Source organism: Eretmochelys imbricata, chromosome 18 (assembly GCF_965152235.1).
Source record: "Eretmochelys imbricata isolate rEreImb1 chromosome 18, rEreImb1.hap1, whole genome shotgun sequence".
NCBI lineage: Eukaryota > Metazoa > Chordata > Testudines > Cheloniidae > Eretmochelys > Eretmochelys imbricata.
Window position 1 is genome coordinate 669,324 of NC_135589.1, and position 27,226 is coordinate 696,549.

At 48.6% G+C, this 27,226-nt stretch overlaps 1 protein-coding gene across 4 annotated transcripts in view; it reads right to left on the reverse strand.

Moving 5' to 3' along the window:
* Positions 1 to 9,625: 9,625 nt before the first annotated feature.
* The window catches only part of ECE1 (endothelin converting enzyme 1), a 119,061-nt gene continuing 101,460 nt past the window's right edge, over positions 9,626 to 27,226 (reverse strand). For 3 of the 4 annotated variants that reach the window (XM_077837228.1, XM_077837229.1, XM_077837227.1), the window contains 8 exons: positions 26,262 to 26,360; positions 25,492 to 25,569; positions 21,483 to 21,586; positions 19,188 to 19,298; positions 17,709 to 17,776; positions 16,372 to 16,562; positions 15,039 to 15,134; positions 9,626 to 13,532 (listed from right to left, as the gene is read on the reverse strand). In XM_077837228.1, the coding sequence (XP_077693354.1) occupies positions 13,356 to 13,532; positions 15,039 to 15,134; positions 16,372 to 16,562; positions 17,709 to 17,776; positions 19,188 to 19,298; positions 21,483 to 21,586; positions 25,492 to 25,569; positions 26,262 to 26,360 (924 nt within the window). In that variant the 3' untranslated portion in view covers positions 9,626 to 13,355. Of the gene's footprint in view, positions 13,533 to 15,038; positions 15,135 to 16,371; positions 16,563 to 17,487; positions 17,621 to 17,708; positions 17,777 to 19,187; positions 19,299 to 21,482; positions 21,587 to 25,491; positions 25,570 to 26,261; positions 26,361 to 27,226 lie in introns of those variants that run through there. The other variant, XM_077837230.1, reaches the window with a different exon arrangement.

Sequence of the window (27,226 nt, forward strand, 5' to 3'; positions counted from 1 at the left end):
AATGGGGAAAAAAGATACTTTAAAATCTGCGCAGGGGGAAGATAAGGCTTTGTTTAGGCTCTTTGTTTGTGTGTTCACTGGGGAAGCAGAGAAGCATCAGGTCAGAAAACTCCTTCTCCTAAAATCATCCTAAAATGAGTCTCAATAGTTCAAAAAGAGTAAGTAAATAAGGCAAGGCGCGTTAGATTATCTTTTGTTTTTAGCTTGTGAATTTTCCCTGTGCTAAGAGGGAGGTTTATGCTTGTTTTTTTGTAACTTTGAAGTTTTGCCTAGAGCGGAATCCTCTGTGTTTTGAATCTGATTACCCTGTAAAGTTACCTTCCATCCTGATTTTACAGAGGTGCTTCTTTTACTTTTTTTTCTTTATAAAAAAGTTCTGTTTTTTAAGAATCTGGTCTCAAGCCTCCCCAGGAAAGGGGGTGAAGGGGCTTGGGGGGGATATTTTAGGGAAACAGGAACTCCAAGTGGTTCTTTTCCTGAATCTTTGTCTAACTCACTTGGTGGTGGCAGCAGTACCCATCCAAGGACAAGATAGGATTTGTGCCTTGGGGAAGTTTTTAACCTGAACTGGTAGAAATAAGCTTAGGGGGTCTTTCATGCGGGTCCCCACATCTGTACTCCAGAGTTCAGAGTGGGGAGGGAACCCTGACAGGGGGGAATAAGAGTCCAACTCAAAAAAGAGTCCACTGCCTCAGAGCAGATCTTTGGTCTGAATCCTGACCCTTTAGTACTTCTAGACCTTGTATCTGGGTCCTCCATGCAGGACCCCCGCCTCCCATCCCCTTCCCTTGGTGAGCCTGTAGGGACCCAGTCCCTGCGTCCACCCTGGATTCAGCCCAGGGACCCAGCAAGTGGGTTTTCTGCCTCATCAGCCCTCTTTCTTCTTCCCTCAGCTACTTCCTGAACCAGCCCAGCTTGGGTGCAGGGGCTCGCCTTGTCTGCATCCTGCCCTGGGGCCAGGCTCGTGGTCTCAGCCGCTGCCACAGCCAGGGATGCTGGAACCGTTTTTATAGTGGGGGTGCTGAGAGACTTGAAACCAAACTGTTAATGATGGAAACCATTTCAAGCCAGGGGGTGCGGCAGCAAAGCATGAAAACCAAACTAACAGCAGTAGAGCCCAGCACCATGCCTCCTGTCCCACCAGCGGCCTGGCCATCGTACTGCACCCGCTGTGTGCAGGAGCCTGACAGCAGCTGGGCTCCCCTCTGGGAGCTGAGGGGTAGACGCCTGATGCCCTCCCAGGGCTGGGGTCCTCTGAGCTGGGCTTCTCCCTGGTAAGCATCTCCTCCAAACCTGGCATCAGTCACAGGTGTGCAGGGCGGGGCTGCCCGATCCCATGGCTGCTCTTTAACCCCTTCCTACCTGCTGTGGGGTGTCTGTACCGCATCAGACCCTCCCACTCCAGCAAGAGTCAAACAGTGCTCAGCGAAAGTTTGTTTGCACACATCCAAAGTGAATATGTAAATCATATGTTGCATCCGATGAAGTGAGCTGTAGCTCACGAAAGCTCATGCTCAAATAAATTGGTTAGTCTCTAAGGTGCCACAAGTCCTCCTTTTCTTTTTGTGAATACAGACTAACACGGCTGTTACTCTGAAACATGTAAATTACAGGCAGTGACTCATTCCTCTATAGAAAAAAGGGCTCCATCTGGCAGCAAATTTACGTACAATGAATAATTTGAGCAACTATGCAGGTAGGCGTAGCTATTCCTGAAAGAGTCCACGTGCGGACAAGCCCTCTTACTGATGTTGCTTATTCCTGTATGGGAAGGAGAATAAGTTGTACTGGTATAAGGCAGCTTTATACCAGTATAACTGTATCCACACATGGGATTGTACTGGTATAACTATATGAAATCGCTTCCCTAGCCAACATAGTTATACTAGTACAAAATCTGTCTGGGCCAGCCTAAGACAATCTCTTTGAAGTCATGCAGGAGGGTTTAACCCTATATCTTCTCTTATTTTTCATTGGCAGCAATGGATCTACAGTATTTTACACTAGCTGAGGATCTGGCCCACTGTGTGTAGCAACTATGGCTAAGATACAAAGTCTGAGGAACTTATTTTGAAAGCCATTTAGTTCGACCTTTTAGAAAGGTCATGTGTGAAAGAGGATTGTAGTTCTAGCTCCCTGGCTCCTGGTATTAACTTATAGCAGGACTTCCTTCACCAATAGCTAGAGTTAACAAAAGGACTCCAGCCTCTCTCCCTACAGGCTAATGGTACCCTACACTATTCCTTCAGCAGTGAGCTATTTCTGCCCACAGTGCAAGGGTAAAAAGAAGGGCATTTGGGGAGAAAATTAGGGTCAGGCTTTCCAATGTCACTGAAGGTTAGAGCAGGCGATCACGATGGATAGGTTAAACAAGGCTTTCATGAAGTAGTAGATGGTCAGTTTATTGTCCTTGGAAACATCTGTTACCGATGGACTATAGCAAAAAAGAGGTGTCTGGGAAGAGAACTAAGTTCTAATAAGGGGCATGGGAGTGTCTATTTGCTTTGAAATAAAAAAACAATAAGAAAGTAAAGAACCCAAATAGCACTCACTAGTGCAGGACAGCCAGCATGTGTTCATCACTAACAGCCCTGGCCATGTTTGGGCAGCTCAGGAGATGCCGCACTAAGAGCAGTTTTCCCTCTGCCTTACCTGAGGCCCAGCATGAGTTCTGTCTACCATCGACTTGGGGCAGCGAGCCCTTGGCTCCAGAATTCACTTCCATTGGTTGAAGAGAGACCACATTTGTTGATTAGTAATGCTCCTCTTTTCTGAGCCAATCCATGGACAAATGACTGGAGGGGGAGAACTGGGTGCATGTAAAGGAGACAGGGATGATGTTTGTTACATTCCTTAGCTGTGTTACCCAGGGTTTTCAGAACCCAAAGCAGTGGTAACTTAACTGTTTCACTCCAGGCAGTGTCAGGAATAAATCAGTGGGAACACAGCGCTTCTGGCTGATGAAAAATTGTTACAAGTAAGCATGCTCTTACCTAAAAACTACAATTTATTAGATTTAAGCACACTAGAACATAAGCAATAGGTTCAGAACACCCCAAATCATTACCTAGAATTTGAGATGGTGTTGAGTAGTTCACAGCAGGGCCATGATGGCCGGTCACTTCCCTGCTGGGGAGTATGGTTTCAGAAAAGTCTCTCAGGATCCTTTCAGAGAACTGCTCCAAAGTACACTCTATTGTCTAGCCTTTTTATAATTAATTTTTACAAAACATACAGCTCATAAGGACACATCATAATGTCATCACCTCTCCTGACTTCAATAAACTACTTATCAACAAACATTCCTAACAATAAGAAAGGGGAGTACTTGTGGCACCTTAGAGACTAACAAATTTATTTGGGCATAAGCTTTTGTGGGCGAAAACCCACTTCATCAGATGCATGGAGTGGAAAATACAGTAGGAAGATTTTATATATATATATATATACACACACACAGAACATGAAAAGATGGGGGTTACCATACCAACTCTAATGAGACAAATCCATTAAGGTGGTCTATTATCAGCAGGAGAAAAAAACTTTTGTCGTGATAATCAGGGTGGCCCATTTCAAACAGTTGACAGGAAGGTGTGAGTAACAGTAGAGGAAAAAATTAGCACAGGGAAATAGTTCACAAAACTATTTCCCCATGGTTCCCCCCCTACTGTTACACCTTCTTTTAACATCACTGTTAAAAACCTGCGCCTTATTTCTAAGTGTTTCCTAAGCTAGATCAGAAAGCAGCTCTTTCAGAAAGGCCAGTCTGGATTTGAAGACATCAAGAGATGGCAAATCCACCATTTACCTTTGGCATTGGTTCCAATCACCATCACTGTTAAAAACCCGTGCCTTATTTCTAAGTGTTTCCAAAGCTAGACCAAACCAAGATCAAGCCTGTCTTGTGCCATAATAAGGCCTGTTCCCTAAACATTCCCTTTGCAGGAATTTGCACACTTAAGTTTATTGTCTTAAAGGAGCCCTGCAAAGGATTTTTAAAAAGCTGGGTTTGTGCCTCTTTGATGGATAAAGGGGTGGTGTCAAATAAAAGATAAGGGATGTGTAGGTGAGGGCTTTGCTTGTTTTTTGTTATGTTAGAAATACCACCTTTGGACTGCACTTTGCTGAAGGGGTCTCTGAGGGTGTGTCTGGCAAGCCCTGATACCTCAGGCCATGTCTACATTGGGGTTTAGCACTGGTCTAGAAATAGACTGTAGCATACCCCCCTTTCCCCGCAACACTGGTGCAAGTTACTATTCATACTAGTGCAGCACATTTATGCTAGGGATTAGCACCATCCTGGAGTCTGCCTGCACCCTGCCAGTTAAGAGAAAATGGTTAAGGAATGCTTTAGAGGGGGATTTTTTAAAAAAAGTGTTATTGGGACTATTTTTGTATCCTTCCACCAAGGGCCATATTTACATGATTTACAACTGTTAGGAAAATCTGCAGGAGCTACAGGGTGGAGGCTCAGCTCCCAGAATATTGGACTACAGAAAGGCACTGGTACTGTGCTGAGAGGGATCCATAAAAGCCTGCTAATGAAAGCCAGTAACAAAAACTTGAAGGCCCTTCTGGGGCTAGAAATGTGCTGGGTCCCCAGCAGGACACTGAGGACCTCCCCTTTCTGGTGCTAAGAAGATCTCAGTTCCTAGTTCTGTGAGGTCACCAGGTAATAGAGTCCAAAAGCCATGACAGTCTGGTTTCTATACAAGCCATTACTGGCCTGGGGTTGTTTGGCCTGACCTGGCTTTTGAGCAGGGGGGATTTGTGCGGGGGGGGGGGGGGGCCAGGAGGGAGGAGAAGAGGGAATTCCACGTAAGGAAAGTGGAACATTTTCGCAGGCAGGTCTTCAAGCAGCAGCAGCGGTTTTGCAGCTGCTCAGAGGTTTGGAATCTTCCAAGCATGAAAAATAAATGTGTTACTTGGCGATCAACTCCCAGTATGGGTATACAACCTCATCTGTCTTCTCTTCTCTCTTGTCCCTTTGCTTCCTGTCCTTTCCATGGCTGCCCTTGCAATAGAGTAACTCCTCACTTAAAGTCGTCCCGGTTAATGTTGTTTTGTTGTTAACGTTGCTGATCAATTAGGGAACATGCCCATTTAAAGTTGCGCAATGCTCCCTTATAAGGTCATTTGGCAGCCGCCTTCTTTGTCCACTGCTTGCAGGAACAGCAGCTGTTGGAGCTGCTGGTGGGGGCTTGGAACCAGGATGGACCGTCTGAGGAGAACCACCCCCTCCAAGACGTTCTTGTTAAACCCTGGATTTGTGCTGGAAATGGCCCACCTTGATTATCATACACATTGTAAGGAGAGTGATCACTTTAGATAAGCTATTACCAGCAGGAGAATGGGGTGGGGAGAGGTATTTTTTCATGCTTTGTGTGTATAAAAAGATCTTCTACACTTTCCACAATATGCATCCGATGAAGTGAGCTGTAGCTCACGAAAGCTTATGCTCATATAAATTGGTTAGTCTCTAAGGTGCCACAAGTACTCCTTTTCTTTTTGCGAATACAGACTAACACGGCTGTTACTCTGAAACCTGTCATTATGCAAGGCACTGCATTTAGCCATATGGAGTGGAAATCTATCAACTGCATGAAAAAACTTGTACAGATACAGACAGACATCATCTTCCTTTCCAAATGCAAACAGATGGACATCGTACCAAAAGGACTGAAGGTAAAAAATCCATTACAATCTACATACCACACAGACTATGCTGACAGCTTGTGCCACACGCTCTCAAAGAAACTGCGGAACCACCTGATCAACATCCTCTACAGCAAACAGGGAAAGATAAAGAATGAGCTCTCAAAAATGGATACTCTCATAAAAAACCAACCTTCCACACAAACTTCCTCGTGGCTGGACTTTACTAAAACTAGACAAGCCATTTACAACACACACTTTGCTTCTCTACAAAAGAAAAAGGACACTAAACTTTCTAAACTACTACATGCCACAAGGGGCCATAGCAATGGTTCCCTCAACCCACCCAGCAATATTGTTAACCTATCCAACTATACTCTTAGCCCAGCAGAAGCAGCTGTCCTATCTCGGGGCCTCTCCTTCTGCCCCTCCACCCCCACGAACATGATACAGTTCTGTGGTGACCTAGAATTCTATTTTTGACGTCTCTGACTCAAGGAATATTTCCAACATACCTCTGAACAACATACTAATCCACAGAGACCTCCCTACCAACGCTACAAAGAGAAGGATTCTAGGTGGACTCCTCCTGAAGGTCGAAACAGCAGACTGGACTTCTACATAGAATGCTTCCGCCGACGTGCACGGGCTGAAATTGTGGAAAAGCAGCATCACTTGCCCCATAACCTCAGCCGTGCGGAACACAATGCCATCCACAGCCTCAGAAACAACTCTGACATCATAATCAAAAAGGCTGACAAAGGAGGTGCTGTTGTCATCATGAATAGGTCGGAATATGAACAAGAGGCTGCTCGGCAGCTCTCCAGCACCACTTTCTACAAGCCATTACCCTCTGATCCCACTGAGAGTTACCAAAAGCAACTACAGCATTTGCTCAAGAAACTCCCTGAAAAAGCACAAGATCAAATCCGCACAGACACACCCCTGGAACCTCGACCTGGGATATTCTATCTACTACCCAAGATCCATAAACCTGGAAATCCTGGGCGCCCCACCATCTCAGGCATTGGCACCCTGACAGCAGGATTGTCTGGCTATGTAGACTCCCTCCTCAGGCCCTACGCTACCAGCACTCCCAGCTACCTTCGAGACACCACTGACTTCGTGAGGAAACTACAATCCATCGGTGATCTTCCTGATAACACCATCCTGGCCACTATGGATGTAGAAGCCCTCTACACCAACATTCCACACAAAGATGGACTACAAGCCGTCAGGAACACTATCCCCGATAATGTCACGGCTAACCTGGTGGCTGAACTTTGTGACTTTCTCCTTACCCATAACTATTTCACATTTGGGGACAATGTATACCTTCAAATCAGCGGCACTGCTATGGGTACCCGCATGGCCCCACAGTATGCCAACATTTTTATGGCTGACTTAGAACAACGCTTCCTCAGCTCTCATCCCCTAACGCCCCTACTCTACTTGCGCTATATTGATGACATCTTCATCATCTGGACCCATGGAAAAGAAGCCCTTGAGGAATTCCACCATGATTTCAACAATTTCCATCCCACCATCAACCTCAGCCTGGTCCAGTCCACACAAGAGATCCACTTCCTGGACACTACAGTGCTAATAAACAATGGTCACATAAACACCACCCTATACCGGAAATCTACTGACCGCTATTCCTACCTACATGCCTCCAGCTTTCACCCTGACCACACCACACGATCCATCGTCTACAGCCAAGCTCTGCGATACAACCGCATTTGCTCCAACCCCTCAGACAGAGACAAACACCTACAAGATCTCTATCAAGCATTCTTACAACTACAATACCCACCTGCAGAAGTGAAGAAACAGATTGACAGGGCCAGAAGAGTACCCAGAAGTCTCCTACTACAGGACAGGCCTAACAAAGAAAATAACAGAACGCCACTAGCCATCACCTTCAGCCCCCAACTAAAACCTCTCCAACGCATTATTAAGGATCTACAACCTATCCTGAAGGATGACCCAACACTCTCACAAACCTTGGGAGACAGGCCAGTCCTTGCCTACAGACAGCCCCCCAACCTGAAGCAAATACTCACCAGCAACCACATACCACACAACAGAACCACTAACCCAGGAACCTATCCTTGCAAGAAAGCCTGTTGCCAACTGTGCCCACATATCTATTCAGGGGACACCATGATAGGGCCTAATCACATCAGCCACACTATCAGAGGCTCGTTCACCTGCACATCCACCAATGTGATATATACCATCATGTGCCAGCCCCTCTGCCATGTACATTGGTCAAACTGGACAGTCTCTACGTAAAAGAATCAATGGACACAAATCAGATGTCAAGAATTATCACATTCATAAACCAGTCGGAGAACACTTCAATCTCTCTGGTCACGCGATTACAGACATGAAAGTTGCGATATTACAACAAAAAAACTTCAAATCCAGACTCCAGCGAGAGACTGTTGAATTGGAATTCATTTGCAAATTGGATACAATTAACTTAGGCTTGAATAGAGACTGGGAGTGGCTAAGTCATTATGCAAGGTAACCTATTTCCCCTTGTTTTTTCCTACCCCCCCCCCCCCCAGACGTTCTTGTTAAACCCTGGATTTGTGCTGGAAATGGCTCACCTTGATTATCATACACATTGTAAGGAGAGTGATCACTTTAGATACTCCTTTTCTTTTAGCTTATCTAAAGTGATCACTCTCCTTACAATGTGTATGATAATCAAGGTGGGCCATTTCCAGTACAAATCCAGGTTTTCTCCCCCCCCAACACACACAAACCCACTCTCCTGCTGGTAATAGTTTATCTAAAGGCATCCGATGAAGTGAGCTGTAGCTCACGAAAGCTTATGCTCAAATAAATTGGTTAGTCTCTAAGGTGCCACAAGTACTCCTTTTCTTTTAGCTTACTTGTGGCACCTTAGAGACTAACCAATTTATTTGAGCATAAGCTTTCGTGAGCTACAGCTCACTTCATCGGATGCCTTTAGATAAGCTATTATCAGCAGGAGAGTGGGTTTGTGTGTGTTGAGGGGGGGAGAAAACCTGGATTTATGCCGGTAATGTCCCAAGTTGATTATCATACACATTGTAAGGAGAGTGATCACTTTAGATAAGTTTCAGAGTAACAGCCCTGTTAGTGTGTATTCGCAAAAAGAAAAGGAGTACTTGTGGCACCTTAGAGACTAACCAATTTATTTGAGCATAAGCTTTCGTGAGTTACAGCTCACTTCATCGGATGCATACTGTGGAAAGTGTAGAAGATCTTTTTATACACACAAAGCATGAAAAAATACCTCCCCCCACCACACTCTCCTGCTGGTAATAGCTTATCTAAAGTAATCACTCTCCTTACAATGTGTATGATAATCAACTTGGGACATTTCCAGCACAAATCCAGGTTCCCCCCCCCCAAACCCACTCTCCTGTTGGTAATAGCTTCTCTAAAGTGACCACTCTCCTTACAATGCATCCAATGAAGTGAGCTGTAGCTCACGAAAGCTTATGCTCAAATAAATTGGTTAGTCTCTAAGGTGCCACAAGTACTCCTTTTCTTTTTGCGAATACAGACTAACATGGCTGTTACTCTGAAACCAATCATCATTGCTGTGTACCAGTATTAAATTGTTTGTTTAAAATTTATACTGTGTGTGTATATATACACAGCCTTTGTCTGGTAAAAAAAATTTCACTGGAACCTAACCCCCCCATTTACATTAATTCTTATGGGGAAATTGGATTCACTTAACATCGTTTCGCTTAAAGTTGCATTTTTCAGGAACATAACTACAATGTTAAGCGAGGAATTACTGTATAAACCCATCTGCATGTTAGGCATGGGATCCCACTGATGTCCCATACAATACAAACCACACTGTCAATGCTTAGAACTGACTCACCTTGACCAACCAGGTGAGAAGGCCCTGGGGCCTGCAGGAATCAGAGCAGCAATAAAAGAGACAGACAAAGCCTCAAACCCAATAACAAGTATTTTATTTCAATTACAATAAGCGCCACAATGAATGTTGAAAAAACAGTTACAAAAAAATCCCTCCTTTAACATATAAATACTAAAAATCCCTAAAAGTCCTTCCCTTTGTCTAAAGTATGATGGTGCCCCTTGCTGGAGGAAAACAGACTGGAAGCCGTTACTGTCAGCAGTTTCCTGTTAAAATCTAGGAGAGAATATTGAGCAGCCCACAGTCTCTATAGGCTCTTTCCAGGCCAGCTCCCTTGATGTCTTGGAAGCACAGACTGAAGGGACTGGCTTCCTTTGCTCAAATGGAGGCTGTGCTCTGAAAGCTCACAGTCCTGACCTCCCTGTTCCCTTTCAGCTCTTTGAGTTGACAGCACATCTTGAAGCGATCATCGGGTTCCTATACTCCAGTAACCCATCCCAGAATGGTTTAACTATGAGACTAGACTACCTGTGGGAGGAGCACATAGGGTTACATGATAGACAGCAGAAGAAATCATCCCAAGGCTGGCACTGGGTGAGATGCTAGGACTCTGCCTAACAAATCTGCTGTGTGAAAGGCCTCAAGCCACCTAGTGAGCCACAGAGCTCTCCCAGCACTGAGCCCCGCTCTGTGGGCTCACCTTGGGTAGTTTGCTTAGGAAAATCCTCCCTGCTCTGCACTGGAAGCTGTGAGGAAAGAAAGGGGCAGACATGGAAAAAAATTCCCCTAGCAATGCAGAAGAGCCACATGCAATGCTGGACAACTTATCTGGCCACGGTGCCCAAGCCCACAGGCTCACATGCAGAGAGCAGGTAGTGTTGTGGCAATCCTGTGGCTAGGAGACTGCCAGACAGGAATTTAACAGAAGCCCATGGGGTGGGCCTGAAACGAGGCCATGGCTTTTAGGGAAGAGACAGGAACACAGCAGGAGTTACTCTGCATTCATGATCTGAAATCTGGACAAATGCATTGCCTAGGAGCAGATGAGGCTCTTCATAGCTAAGCCTACTCTTGGTCGCTCATGGCCTATTTTCAGCGCTGTGAAGCACCTGCCCCTCATGCTGAACGAAATGGGTACGGTGGGTTCTTGGTTCCTCTAACTATCAGGCCACAGGCTTCTAGGCTCATTAGGCATACTTGAAAGAAAACCTGTCCCACTTGCCCCAGCAAGACCATCAGATCTGTGCCTCTGCCCATCCAGAATGACTCTTCCAGCCCCTGCCAGATCTCCATTTAGAAGGGGGTGGGGACTAGCTCTTCCATCTCCCAGACAGCTGAGAGACATCCAGCCTCTACAGTCCTACAATGTGCTTAACCTTTCCCAGCTTGCAGGGCACTGGGGTTCTCTTGCATGTAGCAATGACTATGGCGAGCCTGGCTAATACCTGCAACACAGTAAGTAGGCCAACCTGTGACCCAGCCTTCTCAGTATCAGAATCAATTGAGGACTCCAGCTCCACAGTGCTCACACCAATGGCTACTTTCCAACGTCTTGCTTATGGGAAAGGAGGCATTTCAACTTGGAAGAATCCAAGGAAGCGGCAATGAATGGGACTGGATGGAAATAAGAAGAAAGGGAGCGAGATGAAGTAAGTCAGAGAGACTTGAACAAACTGTTTTCCCTGGGGGCCATGGCACCAAGAGCTCCCCCATCACCTTCCTTCCATAGCTCTTGGAGGTTTAATGCTTTTTGGATTCCCTTTTTCCCATTCAAGATTGGGATTTGTGCAGACTCTGAGCCCGGAAATGTGGGCTGAACTCCATGCTGGAGCAAACGTGCATATACTCAGGCTGTTGTGCCAGTCCAGAGGGAGGAGGCTGCTTTCACAGCTGAAACTGAACATTTGTAAGGCCCTGGAAGGGCTCTAGGCTGGATTTGTCATTGGGCACTACCCAGGGTGGTGCATAGCCAACATCCACCCCTCTCTGAGGTTACTGATTCCCACCCTTTTTTCCTATGGATTGCCACTGTGCACAGAAGAGGTAAGACTGGCAGTCCACCAGGCAGTCGAGGGGTGCGGGGGGGGGGGGGGGGTTTGTGGCTGGGATGGTAGAGGAATGCCCAAGGAACCACCACATTCCACATGATCTCCACCAGCCCAGGGACCATGGGGTCCTGTGGTTACAACTATCCCCTTATGGAGCTGCTCAGAGGGGATGCTAGCAGTATTGTTAAATAACTGGCCAGCTGTTTACACAGGAGAGAGGCCTCAGCCGTCACAGGACCGTGAGCTGTCTGAACAGAGCCGTTTCCCCAGCCTGCCAGCCAAACAGCAAAACCCAAGGAGACTTACATCTGTGCCTGACCAAAGCTACACTGTGCAAGACGGGTTTCAGCAGTAATAATGATGACATGCAGAGGGTTGGTCGTTGCTTGGGCTGTTCTAAAGCAGTAAGACAAAGAGAGAGCTCATAATTTAATAATCTAGTGCAGCCGGCTGCCTTCCTCTCCCTTTGTATCCAGATGTTAAAGATGGCCCAAGAAGGTTTAAAGTTACAATGCAGCTTTCACTATACCCAAGTACAGCTGCCTGGAGACAAGTTAGGTGGGGCTGGGATCCCAGTGTATCCAAGTCACAGCGTGCTGCTCTTAGCTTGCTGCAGGGGGCAGGAGAAGAGAGAGGAAACACCTTGTCACCAACTCAAGACAGATGGAAAGTTTATAGAATGAATGAATCTCTCTTTGGTTTCCTGTTCTGAGAGACTTTTTGTAATGGACCTTGTACATCAGCAGAGCTTAATATGGCTTCCAAGACCTGCAAGCATTTGCCTGCAAATAAAGCTCTAGAGATACGTTCAGGGCCTGTCACCCAGCTATAAGTGCACGCACCTCTCTCATGGCACTTACCCTCACCGCCTTCTACTGCTGCTCAGTTCCAGCTAGCTACAGCTGGCCATTGCCGCCCTGGCTCTGAGCAGACTCTTCCAACTGTGCACTGGACCAGTGTCCACAACGGACTAGAAGAGCAGTTCTTCAATCTTGTTAGCGACCCCAGGGCTTCAATAAGAATCCTGGTCTCCAGGGCTGCAAAGTTAATTTGTTGCCTCAGTGACACCCTTCGGTGTCCTGTGTTTCAGTGGAATGGTCTCTGCTGAAATTCTCATATCTAGTTGCACTACTTTTTTAAAAAAGTAATAAATATACTAATCCTTTTGCTTAAGAAAAAAAGGCTTTTAAATGCATTTTCCCTGAACTTTTCCAGTGTATTTCATAATGTTCAAAAAATATTTTCCCAAAAATATATTTTAAAATATTTTACACACACACACACATATATATATGTGTGTATATATATATATATATATATATATATGCACATGTGTCTCTGGAGAGATTAGCGTATGTTGGACATATTTCGATACACAGTCAAACCAGTTATCACTTTCATCTGTGGGTCTCCCTTTATCAATTAGAAAAAGTCTTCAAGCCTGTGACAGGACAGGGGCTTAACTGTGTATGTGTAAATATGGGTCAAGGCATACAGACACATGCATATATACACACACCCTATGCAAGGTTTTAAAAAAAAAAGACATTTCACAAGTGAGTGAGATTAAGAAAGGTTTTCACAGTAGATAGAATCGCAGATGATACCTAGAGCTCAGGGATCCATTCCTGCTGAGAGTTTGACAGTTCGTTGAAAGAAGAAACTGCCCTTTGAGCAGAGAGCCTGGGAAATTCAATTCTTGATGAAGGAACAATAAACCAAAAGTTGGTTTCCACTATTTCCTGGTCCTTTTCTTTTCACCATACTTCACACTTCTTCTGGGGGTTCATAGGGGAGCCGGGAGGACAGTGGAAGTGCTCAGAGAACTCTTTGGAGTTGGAGATGGTACCAATGACTCGGAAACGTGATGGACTGTGGGGGTCAGTGATGAGTCCTTCGTGGGAGCTCTCCGGGGTGCGAACCGAACACCAGACCTGCAAATGCAAGGGAATAGGAGTTAGCTCAAGGGCTTCATTATAGCTGAAAAGTGTCTCTGTCCCAGCTATCATGACATATGGAAATCACAGATCTTCTTAAATAGGAGGAGTTTATTATAGGAAACGACAACTATTGATACAAACAAGTTTCCATGAAGCTTGAGTCCCAACTTGGTCTCCCTTGTTTACAAGCAACCACACACTGGATCCACACATTGCACACACATCTGGAGGATGAATAGTGTATTGTAAGTAACCTTATCATTACACCAGCAAAGGGGCTTCACCCAGAGACTTCAGCAACCTGAAGTTGTTCTATCTGCAGGAGTGTATATCTTACTTTGCTGCAAAATGAGCATTATACTTGTCAAAATGCATCAAACAGCTGGCTTGTCGAGTCTGTTATCTTGCCTTTTACCAGATGCTTTATAGCAGGGGTGGCCAATCTGTGGCTCCGGAGCCACATGTGGCTCTTCAGAAGTTAATATGTGGCTCCTTGTCTAGGCATTGACTCCGGGGCTGGAGCTACCGGCGCCAACTTTCCATTGTGCCAAGGGGTGCTCACTGCTCAACCCCTGGCTCTGCCACAGGCCCTGCCCCCACTCCACCCCTTCCTACCCCCTCCTTTGTGCCTGCCATACCCTCACTCTTTCCCCTCTCCCCCGAGCCTCCTGCATGCCATGAAACAGCTGATTGGGAGGTGCGGGGAGGTAGGGGGAGGCACTGATCGGTGGGGCTGCCAGTGGGTGGGAGGCACTGGGAGTGGGTGTGGGGAGAGTTGATGAGGGGCTGCTGATGTATTACTGTGGCTCTTTGGCAATGTACACTGGTAAATTCTGGCTTGTTTTCAGGCTCAGGTTGGCCACTCCTACTTTATAGGAAGGCAGGCTTTCCACACTGACTGTAATGTATCTCTCTCTTCACAATACATCAAGACTAATATTTGCTGCACTCCTCTGCCATTTGAGGGGTCAGGAATCAGGGCCTGCAGCACAGCCAGTCTCTGGGCAACCTAATGAGTGCAGCTGACCTGTAGGAAATTGCTTAATTGGCTATGCCACCTGATTGGCTGGAGAAGTCAGCAGATTGGCTCATAAGCCTAACAGCAGCAGCAGTTCAGTGGTTGCTCAAAGCACTAGCCCATGACTGAGACAGCTCCTGCTCCTTCCTTCCCTGACTCCAGGTAATCCAGTTTTGACCCTCAGCTTTGGTTCCTGACTCCTGCTCTGACACTAAGCTCTGACCTCTGGTTCACGATTCCTACTGTGACCCTCGCACATCTCAGTCACTCATGTGGGGACTCAGTTCAGGAAAAGGAATGCCCTAGACCTTTGAAGGGGGTTTGGGAGGAGGTGAAGATGGGAGGGGCACTGCCACCCTACAAAGTGGAGTCTGCTGTAAATTGCATTCCTGCTAACCCAGCAGCTGGAGCCACTGTTATTCCCCAGCTCACATAGTGCACCTGGAGACAGAACAAAGGGTTGTGGGATGGCAGAGACTCACCTGGGCGAATCCCACAAAGAAGAGCTGGTTGTTGGAGAGGCCAAGTGTCGGCAAAGCCTCCTCATTCCCATTCTTCTTCACCCAATTTTGATAAGCCTGTAGGCAGGAGAGAACAGAGGCTAACCTGCATCAGTAGAAGTACATAATGGATGGAGTTAGAGGATGAGAGACACTCCCACTGCCTTGTGGGGGTACAAAATGCTGGTCCAGCTAGCCATGGGGGCATTAACCCTTAATGGATTAAACCGGTCCAGTCTCCATGGCACATGCTGGCAGGGAGGGAAATGTCAGCATTGCAAGAGTCTCCCCTGTGCCCATTTTCCATTTGGTCACAGAAAGCCAGAGACAAATCTAAGACAGCCTTAGGGGCTGTGAAGGGAAGAGAAAGCACAAAATAAACCCACCACTAGAGCTGAGTAAATAATTGACTTTTGGTTCAGGGGCTGACATGAAAAATCTAAAACAAAAATCTTTTCGGGTTGAATGAAAGGTATCATTGAACTCTAAAGAATTTCCCCCCTAAATTTTTTGTTGTGGCTAGTTTTTGGGGATTATTTACCTTTAAAAAAAAATCTAGCTAAATTTCAACATGAAGCATCAGTCAAACTGCTTTGTTTAGAAAACGCTGAAATGAACTGATTTGACTCTTTCATTTGTTTTCAGCTGAAACTATTTGCCAAATTTGAACCAAATCTGTGAATAATTTTGGTTGACCCAAAACTGTATTTTTTGGCAAATAAATGATTAATCCAAAAAGTTTTTCCTAGCTCTACCTGTGACACCCAGGATTATGTCTGGCCTACAGGAAACAAATCAGAATGGGGATCCATTGAGGTAGTGTGACATGTCAGAGTTGCACAGGGAGAAACTTGTATCCAGTCAAGGCAGACTCATCACCTCCTACCACATTTGCTACATTTGCCATTGCCAATGGGAGGATCTGGAGAGGAGTTAAAGCCTCTTCCAGTTAAAATGGTCAGGTTCTTCCTTCCCCTGAATCTCCTTCAAAAGCCCTCTCCTGCACATCCACCCTCTATGGGCTGTAGATTGTCAGGTCTACAATTTCCTGGTCCAAGGACAGCAGATCCCAAATCCAAGAGTCACCTGAAGACTTATATATGGTCATGGCCCACCCCCTTCCACAGATAGGACAGTGCCTAGAAAAGGAGCTCAGAATTTTACACTTTCTTAGAGCAATTCACCTTGCCATCACTGTACTACCAGGAATCTCTCTCCAGCTATAGCATCAGGGGAAAGTCTAGGACTACAAAAGGATCCACACAGCCATGGCTACAAAGAGAGATATCAGACTGTGCCTGTACTAGACTCCTACCCGATACGCAGCTTTGAGGCCCCCGTTGTCAGCAATGTTCTCTCCCAGCGTGTGTTTGCCATTCACTGCCTCGCCATTCACAGTGTAGCTGCTGTACTGTTCCACCATGCACTCAGTCTGCTGCTTGAAGGCCTCCACAGAGGAGTTCTTCCACCAAGGGCGCAGATTTCCATCTTTATCATACTCCCGCCCTGCGGAGGAGCAGACCAAGTGAAACACTGGAACTAGAAGATACTTCATCTGAGACGGCCTTTGGCAGAACCAAGCCTGTGTGTGTGGTGGGGGTGTTGTTTGAGATTAGAGCACACAATCTGGGGGCTTGGAGATGCGGTGAGTATACTAGCAATGGCATGGCCTCTTCAGAGAGGAGAAGCGAGTTCTGAGACCTCCTGAACTTATTGATCGTTATTTTATTGCACCACCATAAATCCCACAGGAAGAGATTGCGAACAGCTCTCTGTCCAGTGCAACAGATCATCACAAAATGCTTTTGGCGTTAGTAAGACACGCTCTTGTGACAGAGCACAGGGTGCAAACAGCTGAGCCTGCATTCTGATCACTTGAATAATAATTAGTTCCCCAGTAGGAAGCTGATGGGGTAATTACGCAACCAGGCTGCCTGGCTGAACCAATTACCCTATCAGCCCTGGGCGATAAGTGGCGGTACAGCAAGGGGAAGGAAGGGGAGAGGGAGGAACAGGGCTAGTTGAGTCTTGCCAGACAGAGGTTCGGAACAAGGAGTCCTTGGTGACCCTCAGGCCCTGGTGAGAGGTCCAAAAGCCAGTTGAATATTGAAAACAGGCTGTTGCACAAGGACTGTTGTGAAATTGGGCAGGAACACAAAATAAAAAGGCATGGTGAAGGCACAATCAAAGGAGTCAGTGTAGTTTCTGTGGGGAGAAGCTAGGAGAAGGGTCACACCCCATGACAGCCTGACTGTCCCATTTTAAGGCTTTCACCATTAATGAGCCACATGTAGGTTTCCTCATTCTGGCAGAAAAGCAGCAAAGAAAAATTCCTCTTGCCTTCTTTCAGCTAGTTAGATTTTTCCACCTCAGAGACTGGGCAGAGTCTCAGATGTCAAACATATTTAATCATTCTGGGCCAGATCTGTACCTGGTGTAGCTCCATGCAGGTCACTGGAGTTACACGAGGGATGGCTCTGGCCCATTCTCACAAGATCCGCTTTGAGAAGGCTCTTTGATACAGGGGCCACCCAAGTTTAGTTTTGACTCCTGGCACTGGAAGCCTTTCAACAAAGAGGAGAACAGAGCTCCATCAGGAAGAGGAAGAGGGAGAGAAAGCAACAGGAAATAAGGTGTCTTCAGGTTGCCCACCTTGGTCATCAAAGGCATGAGTCAGCTCGTGGCCCACAACGACGCCAATGCCACCAAAGTTCAGTGCCCTGTGTGAGAAGGACAAAGAGCATTAGGATTCGTGCTTCACTAAGGCCATTGCCTACTAATGTCTGCACATAGGCCCTGTGACTCTACCCACCGGAGCATTAGGGTAGGGGAATTGGACTAGGAGGCGGCTTTCACTTGGACTATGAGCTGCTCCTCATTACCCCACTTTTTTGCTCTTCTTGCCTTGGCTTCCCCCGCGGACAGAAAGAGTCCTTGTGTTCCTGCACCGAGCCCCAGGCATATTGAAATTGTTACATCTTTCTATTAACGCCAATTGCAAAATGAATCTGCTGCACTGCCAACCTCCATTAAACAGCTCTATGGTGTTTTCTGTAAATGACTGAAGTGCAGAGGGAAATCTGAACCTATTTTTAAAAAGCCCCCTTCATGTTCCACTGGGGGCAGCAGACAATTCCAGCAATGGGACCTAGGAGAAGCTATGAAATCCGACGAAGTGGGTATGCATCCGACGAAGTGGTTATTCACCCATGAAAGCTTATGCTCTAATACGTCTGTTAGTCTATAAGGTGCCACAGGACTCTTTGCCACTTTTATGAAATATAGAGTTGATCACAGAGCCCCTCAGGCCGTTGGACACCCAGACACAAGGATAAATGTTCTGTGGCTTCTCTAGGCCCCAAATGAGCCACTTTGCAGCTAGCCAGGCATGTTTATTTCCATGATACCATTAGACACAAGACTGTATGAGCCCATAATGTTGCATGTCTAGCAGGTGCCAGCATAGAAGAACTAAGAAAGTGAAGGTGTGGCCTCATCCAGACTGGGAATCTCTGGGGATGGTGCCTTTCCTCAATTTTGCTGGGTTTCCCTCCATTTTGCACAGACCTGTCACTAGGCCACCTTCTATTGGTCTGTCCTACTGTTCTATTGGACCTGGCCAGAGAGATGCCTTACCTGTTAATGGGGAGGGCGGCACAAGACGGGGAGGGGTCAAAAATGGTTGCGAATCCCTCACTGTCTCCCTCACTGTCTCCAAGAGGCCTGACAAAAGGGGGAACCTTAGACTAACTCGGGGGGAAAGATCCAGATCCTGTGCTGAAAGAGCACACATCCACCACTGTCCCTGGCAAAGCTGGCAGCTCTTTGTGCACTGGCATCAAGATCCACGGAGTCTCCTAGCACGAGTCTGGCAGAGCCAGTGCAATCTCTCTGAGCCCCAGCATTCCTCCCCTGGCTGTTTTCTAGCCCCCAGCTCAGGAAAGGACTCTCTTTAGCTACTGATGATTGCAGACCAGGATACAGAGGTGTGTGAGGCACCCACCACCTTCCAACTGGGCTGCTGCCAACAGAGTCCCCACTCCCCATCCTCCTCCAGCTTGGGGAGGAGGGTGGAGTGGGGGAAGAACAATGGGAGAGGGGGGCAGCAGATGAGCAAGAGGATGTTCATACTTGGGGGAGGTGCGGGTGTAGAAAGGAGCCTGCAGGATCCCAGCTGGGAACACAATCTCATTCTTGGTGGGGGAGTAGTAGGCGTTCACTGTTGGAGGGGTCATACTCCACCTGCAGGAGACAAAGGGGATTCTCATTACAGCCAGGCTGGAAGGTGCATACCCCTCTCACGTTGGGAGATTGGCACAAGGCACAGGTATTTCCTGGCCTCCCCCACAGTCCCCTGAAGCTTCCTAGGATACCTAGCAACTACAGGAACATATGGCAATCAGGGCCATGGGCAAGGACTGCAGGATTCACTGTCGCAGACCAAGGAACAGGTCAGAGACAAAGAACCACCGAGTCTTCAGCCAATGAAGAAAGCTGCAAAAATACGGATGCCTGAAGAAAGTGTAATACTCCTACTGTCCACGAGAGGGAACCAGAGCACTAAAGTATTTTGACCAGATGGGGATACAGATGTCAGCCAGTCACATAACACACACCTCCCTCCTAGTATAACTCTTGGGTGGGGAGGTCTGAGCAGGGAGTTCCTTGTTGGGCAGGCTTGTTGCATCATCTCTCCCAGGTCCTTGCCTGCTCACTTCTTTTGAGAAAACAGGAAAGATATTTACAAAAGACTGTAAAGCTTCTGGAGCAGGCACAGTCTTTGTTCTACATTTGTACAGCACCTAGCACAATGCCTGGGGTTCCTAGGTGCTCCCAAAATACAAATAAATTAATAATAATTATTCCTGCACTCTTCCTGCTCTCAATGCTATCTCCAACAAACATGGAGGGGAGATATGCATATGTCTGTAGGTTAGGGTTGGTTGAGTATGCTGGTTCTGCTGAGGAAATAGGGTTTTAACTGTATTATGCAGCTCAGAGATTTTGTAAAGACTATGTAGGCACAAGGTGAAGAGAAGGTTACTCACCTTGTGCAGTAACTGAGGTTCTTCAAGATGTGTGTCCCTGTGGGTGCTCCACTTCAGAGGGCAGTGTGTCCCGGGGCTGTCAATCGGAGATTTTGTCAGCAGTGTCTGGTTGGGGTGCGAGTGTGCAGTAACTGTCTCATGGCAGCACTGATGCCTCTTCTGGCACGCGCATGCCCTGACCCCCCCTCAGTTCCTGCTCTACCGTGGAGTTGATTCTTACTCCAAAGCAGATGGGAGGATGGTGGGTAGTGGAGCACCCACAGGGACACACATCTCGAAGAACCTCAGTCACTGCACAAGGTGAGTAACCTTCTCTTCTTCATCCAGTGGCGTCCCTGTGGGTGCTCCACTTCAGGTGAATGTAGAGCAGTGCCCTCACGTGGATGGAAGGGGCTTCGGAGTTGATTGTGTAGCTACTGCTAGGACTGTGCAGCCTAATTCAGCATCTGCTCTCGAGCTAAGCATGATTGCGTAATGGTCGGTGACAGTGTGTTCGAACGCCCACATAGCTGCTCTGAATACGTCAAGGACGAGCATGTTGTGCAGGAATGCTTCCAACCTGATATTCTATGATTCTATGAAAAACCATCTACTTAAATCCAAGCTTAAACTAACTATTAACAATATAAGTACTATCCTAAATATCTAATCTAATCTAAATCTAATTTTTTTGCTACAGGTAGGGACACTGCTAACGGACTCCATCTAAAGCCAAGGATGGCGTCAGCACCACCACAAGACAGCTACTGTGCACGTGCGCCCCAACCAGACACTGCTAACAAAATCTCCGATGGCTGGTCCTGGGACGCACTGCCCCTGAAGTGGAGCACCCACAGGGACACCACTTGATGAAGAAGAGAGACCTCAGCTGAGTTCCCAAGGCTCTAATGGATGTAAATCAGACCTTAGCATTATGCTTGATTTTTGCGGTCTGGAGAAGAGAGGTATTCTAGAGGCTGCTCAGAGCTCTGTGCACCATTGGGGTGAGGAGCAGTTTGTGAGTAGTACAATAGCAGCCCATGGGAGAGCAGAAGTACTCCTAGGTGTTCCAGTTAGCAAACGGACCAGCTATACACGTGTTCTGAGCACAATCACTGAAACTACGGAAAGGGATGGATTTTTGTTTAGCTATCAGCGGTTCTGGAACTGGATGCCGTAGAGATTTTAGTCCCTAGATCAATGTGCTGTAGCATCATTATGGAAGAAGCCAAACCTAGTTACTGGTCAGACGGTGGCTGAGTTACACAGCACTGGGTCCCCAGGTTGTGTAAATGTGTTGAAACTAATTGTATAATCTAGGGCCTAGAGTATGTCCCCACGTCTCAGAGGAGACTCCCCCAACCCCTAGCAGGGAAAGGCAGGGCAGGGGAGGACTTACTGGTCCCGATTTGGAGGTTTCCGTAGTTGGTCAGCGGCCACTTGGGCAGAGAAGTTATAAAATTGCATGACGTTCTCGAAGTAGAGACTGGAGACAGCTTCATACTGCAAAACCCAAACCCATCAGTCCTGGAGAGAGAGCCACCAGTGTGACCCGAGACCAGTATCCCCCGCTGTTACTGTCTGCACCCTGCAGCTGTCTGGCTAGGGGCTCATACAGTGCCCATCACTACAGTATCTGAGTGCATCGCAGAGTGGCATCTGTACCTTGCACACAGGTCTCAAAGGTTTGCAATGGGCAGCTGTTCTTCTGTCTCTAGGCATCTAACATACAGTGTCCCTCAGGGCTCAGTCTCACCCCGTTCGTAGGAATGCTGACGTTTGGCCATAGGACAGCACGAGGACACACTGCAGACTCCAGGGCTGTCCATAGACAGATAACACCCAGCTCCACTCTCTTCCCAGCAAGCCCTGACCAAAGAGTTCGCTCATGGACTGTGGGGACGACCTAGACCAGTAGTTCTCAACCTATTTATATGCGGCCCAGAAAGTGTTAGCTGGGCTGCAGGTTGAGAAACACTGTGCCCCCCACCCATAAACCCCTATGCTCAGTGCCCTCAGACCCCTCCATAGAATGAGCCAGGAGTGGAGAACTGGGTAGGGGGCAGGGATCCGGACCCTGGCGCGTGGTGACCATGACCCCCGCTGTGGGAGTGGGTGGGGGGCTGCTAGGACCCTGACCACTGGACCCCACCATTGGGGGTGTGTGTGTGTGGCAGCCAGCTGCCTGGACCCTGAGCCCCGCCGTTCAGCAAAGGGGCTGGGAGTGCGGACCCCTGAGCCTGCCACATGGAAGGGGAGCCAGCAGCCCGCCGGGTGGGAGGGGAGCCAGGAGTCTTGACCCTGAGCCCCACTGCGCGGCAGTGGAGTCGGGAGCCTGAGCCCCATTGCAGGGGGCTGGGTGGCAACCGGCTGCCCAGGCCCTGAGTCCCAATGCGGGCGGAGAGAGGAGGGGAGGCAGCCAGGACCCTGACCCGGACCCTGCTAGGACCCTGTGCCGTGCCATGCAGGGTCGGCAGGGCAGCCCAGCTGGGAGCTGGCAAGCCGGAGCCGCTGCCTGGCAGGACAGCTGGGACCTGGCAGCCAGGAGCCTGCTAGTAGCCTGGAGCTCACAGCACACAGCCTTTAGCACACAGCTGAGCTGGGCCGCAGCTGTGTGCTAATTGGGTCGCGGTTTGAGAACCGCTGACCTAGAGAGATGTGTCACAGCTTGCTCAGCCCCAACCCAAATAAGACTGAGATGGTGCTTATCACGTCCAGAACTGGCTAGAACCACAGTGATTTCCAGTGACAGAGCTAAAAGGCAGGGAGAGGGGCAATCGCCTTGTGGTGTGTGTGTGATGCCTTTCTACGAACATTATGCACTTGACAAAAGGTGGATGACATGAATTTTCATACAGGGCTGGGGAACGAACCCACCCTGCACTCATCTGGACGGGGCAGCTTCTGTCACCTTGGGCTGGGCCCAGCTCCCGGCTCCAGGCGCTGTGACATGGCTCATCGAGCTGCTTGGCACTGCGACCCTGGAACCAGGTTGCAATGCCACTCACTCAGATTTGGCCCAGCCTCCCGCCCATCATTACAGAGGTGTGGCTGGGCCAAACCTGAATGGTGCTGCACCCCCTTGCACCAGGTCGCAGCGCCAGGAGTGGGGAGCTGGGCCCAGTTCCATGGGACAGAAGCTGCAGGTAGGGTTGCCAACTTTTTATTGGCAGAAAAACAAACACCCTTGCCCCACGCCCTGCCCCGCCCCTTCTCTGAGGCCATGCCCCCCGCTCACTCCATCTCCCCTCCCTCAGTCGCTTGCTCTCCCCCAACCTCACTCACTCGCTCATTTTCACCAGCTGGGGCAGGGTGTGAGAAGGGTGAGAGCTCCGGCTACGGACTATGGGGTGGGACTGGGGATGAGGGGTTTGGGGTGCAAGAGGGGGCTCCAGGCTAGGGCATGGGATTGGGGTGCAGGAGGTGGTGATGGCTTCGGCTGGGGGTGCAGATTCTAGGGTGGGGCCAGAGATGGGGGGATGCAGGAGAGGGCTCCAGGCTGGGGCAGTGGGTTGGGTGTGGGAGGGGGTATGGGCTCTGGGCTGGGGCTAGTAATGAAGGGTTCAGAGTGCGGGAGGGGGATACGGGCTGGGGCTAGTAATGAAGGGTTCAGAGTGCAGGAGGGGGATACGGACTGGGGCGGGGGGGTGAGGAGTCCGGTTGGGGGTTGGGCTCTGGGGTGGTGCTGGGGTTTGGGATGCAGGAGGGGGTTTGTGGTGTGGACTCCGGGCGGTGCTTACCTCAGGTGGCTCCCGGAAAGCTGCCAGCATCTTCCTCTGGCTCCTAGGCAGAGGTACGACCATGTGGCTCTGGGCGCTGCAGGCGCCGCCCCCTCAGCTCCCATTGGCTGTGATTCCTGGCCAATGGGAGCTGCTGAACTGGTGCTGGGAGTGGGAGCAACGCGCAGAGCCCTCATGGCTATCCCTCTGCCTAGGAGCCAGAGGAAGATGCTGGCAGCTTCCCAGGAGTTGAGCAGAGCCAGGTAGGGAGCCAGCCTGCTCTGCCAACCGGACTTTCAATGGCCCAGTCAGCAGTGCTGACCAGAGCTGCCAGGGTCCCTTTTCGACCAGATGTTCCAGTCGAAAACTGGACAGCTGGCAAGCCTAGCTGCAGGATTGGCTCACTCCCCAGCTGCACCCCTGCCGGGGCCTCCCTCCACAGTGGGCTGGGATTAGTGTGGTGGGCTGGGGCAGAGGATGCAGCTGTGGATGGCTGGTGCCCCCGCAGCGGGGCCAGGAGGAGGAGGCGGGAGTGCACCCATTGACTAGGGAGGCTGCATCTGCCGCTCAGTTCACTGGATGGCACTGTTTAGAAGGTGAACTGCGTGCATACCAGTCTGTTCAGTTTACTGTAAGTAGCGAGCTGCACCTTGGGTAGTTCTGTGAGATTTTTAGGCTTAGGCTGCTGCAGCTGAGAAAGCACCACGAGCTGTTGGCTGTGCAGCTCAGGCTGGTCAGAAAGGCAAAATGGTCAATTAACTTGTGTACTGGGGAACCAGGAGGTTCTTCTCAGGAGTGAGGATGGTTTTAAAAAACTAAAAGCCAATAGACATAACAAAGGTGTCATTGTCCTGTCTGGTGGAGCCTGCCAATGACCCATCAGCCCTTGGATTGCAAAATCTGGCTTCACCACTGGTGACTTCTACAGAAGGCATTATCCTGCCAGGCTGTCAGTTGCTAAGAATTCTCTCCAGGATACTCAGCTTATAGCAGTGACCAAAAATACCCAGTGTGCTACAGGTTTCCCTATCAGCCATGTAGCCAACCAACAATCCTTGTGCTGGTCACCTTGGGCTGGGCTGCTGCAATGCACTTTTACTGGGGTGGACACTGAACCCAGCATGTCACCACCCACATGCTGGCTGGCAGTACTACCCTGGGTCGATTGCAAGCTCCTTGTGTATAGGCCACAATAAACAAGGACACAGCTGCACTCAGGAGAGCTGTTCCCACAGAACCCTGGAACGTGCTGCTGACAGAAAGGAGGTGGAGTCTCATGGCCTTCAGAATGGAGGTTAAGCTGCACCATTTCACAAAGGAGTTTCCCGGTTAACCAGGTGAGAAGTCCTCTCCACAGGGCACAGGAAGTGGAGAAGAGTTTCTCCTTTTAGAAGGAACCCAGTCTTAAATTCATCAAGTGCCCAGATACTGCAGTGATGGGGGTCATAAACACATGCAACAATAATAAGAGAGACTTTGGCAATATTAAGTTTCTTGGCCGCAGATGAATTGGTTTAGGACACATTTTGAATCATGGAGGTTTAATTTTGAGGCTGGTCTATTTGTAAGGGCTACTGTATCAGAATTTCACATGGGGCAGAAGTTTCCCCAGTGGATTCCTACAGTGGGGGGCAAGAGAGGAGCAGTAGAGGAAACTCAGACATGGGAGTGTGTAGCCAGTCAACTCACATCATGGAACACCTTGTCCAGCTCCTTGGGATCCAGGATAAACTTGGGGTAGCCAATCATGTCATAGATTGCATCTGCCTGGGTTGAAGTTGGAAAGAGAGAAGAGTAACTTATAAGGGTTGCACAAGGCTGTTCCTCTGATCTGTGCACATCCTGTGGGTTTGTTCAGGGTAGGTGGGGAAAGAGTCCAGCGTGACCACAGGGCTCTAATTCCAAGGGCTGTCATACATGGTAATCTCAAGTTCCTTACTTTCCATCCAGATCTGTGTCACTTCTCACAACTCACTTTTATTGCTGAAAATTATTTGCATCAGATATGCAGGCTCCTGGAACCATGGCCACGGAGAGGGGGGTTTACATGGATGGAAGGGATCCCACAGCATTTTTAACTTTCTTGCATGAATAATCGGTGTCCCCCTCATTTTGAGTCTTTTCTATGCGTCACCTACTGGAGCCTAGACTTGTTAGGCAGAGAGGTCTACACACGTTTATGGGATCACAAATCTTGGGTTATTGGGATTTACAATTTACGGTGTTTAGACGATCATGGCCCTGGACCCCGCAGGCTAGCAAGGCAACAGCCAAGGATGGGTAATAAATACTGAAAACAAATTAATGTGAGAGCTCCCCAGCTCTGAGGAGGCAAAAGGAAAATGCCAAGATCTGCTTGAAACCAGTTGGAATCTCATGGTGGAAATGCTAGGGGCTGTACAGAGCTCCCCCAAGGCACAGAGTGAGGGGAGACTGTGCCTTGCTTAAACACCACTAGCCTTCTCCTTGGCAGATTTCCTCGTCTCTTCATCCATCCACTGCAGAGTAGCCAGGCTTTCCTCAAAGGCAGTTTTAATCTCTGTAATCATTTCCTCGGCCTAGACAAAATAAGAGGTCTTGTGTCAGCTGGAAGCCCAAATATTTACCCTGCTCTACAGGATCAAAGACTAAGTAAAAGTCTCTTGAAATAGCTGTGGGGAGATAGAACAACCTCCACCAGACCCAGCTGTAGACAGGATATGAAGGGCCCAGATGGTTGGGGTGCTGTCCAGAATTCACTCCTAAAAATATGACCTACTTTGAAACTGGTAGATTGCAACAATGAACTAGTGGCTTGGTTCTTGTTTGGGACCCACACGGAGAAGCAAACGCCCCCCATAGCAGAGCTGCTGCTGATGGGAGAATGCCGCTGCAGGAGACAAGAAGGTCAAGCTGGCCCAAGTGCCATTAGGCGCAATGGGGGCTGGTGTACGTGTGTTTTGGGCTCTGCCAAAAGAAGGACAAACGTAGGTCAGAAAAAGAAAGTGGGTTTTGATCATCTAGCCAGGAGGCTGTCAGGATGAGGGGAGTTAAGTAGGTCACTGAGAGCATAAGGGACATTATGGAGGGAGCCTTAAGTCTGCAGCCTCTCCAGCTTTGGTGAGATCTGCTCCTAGAGCATGGCCTGTAGCCCTGCAGCATGTAATGACAATCCGGCATGTCCATTTGGGACAATGTCCTCAGTCTGCTGCACTGGATAGTCTGGGGATGAGATAGATGGTCCCTTTCCAAACAGAAGAACTGCCAGTTCTCCCAAGAAATGGCATGGAGCAGTGGGTAGGGCACAGGATTAGGAGCCAGAGGATCTAGGTTCTGCTCCAGCTCTGCTGCTAACTCACTGTGTGACCTTGGACCAGTCATGTCCCTCTGTACCTCAGTTTCCCCATCTAGGAAATGGCAAGAGCTCCCTGTGAAGTGCTATAGA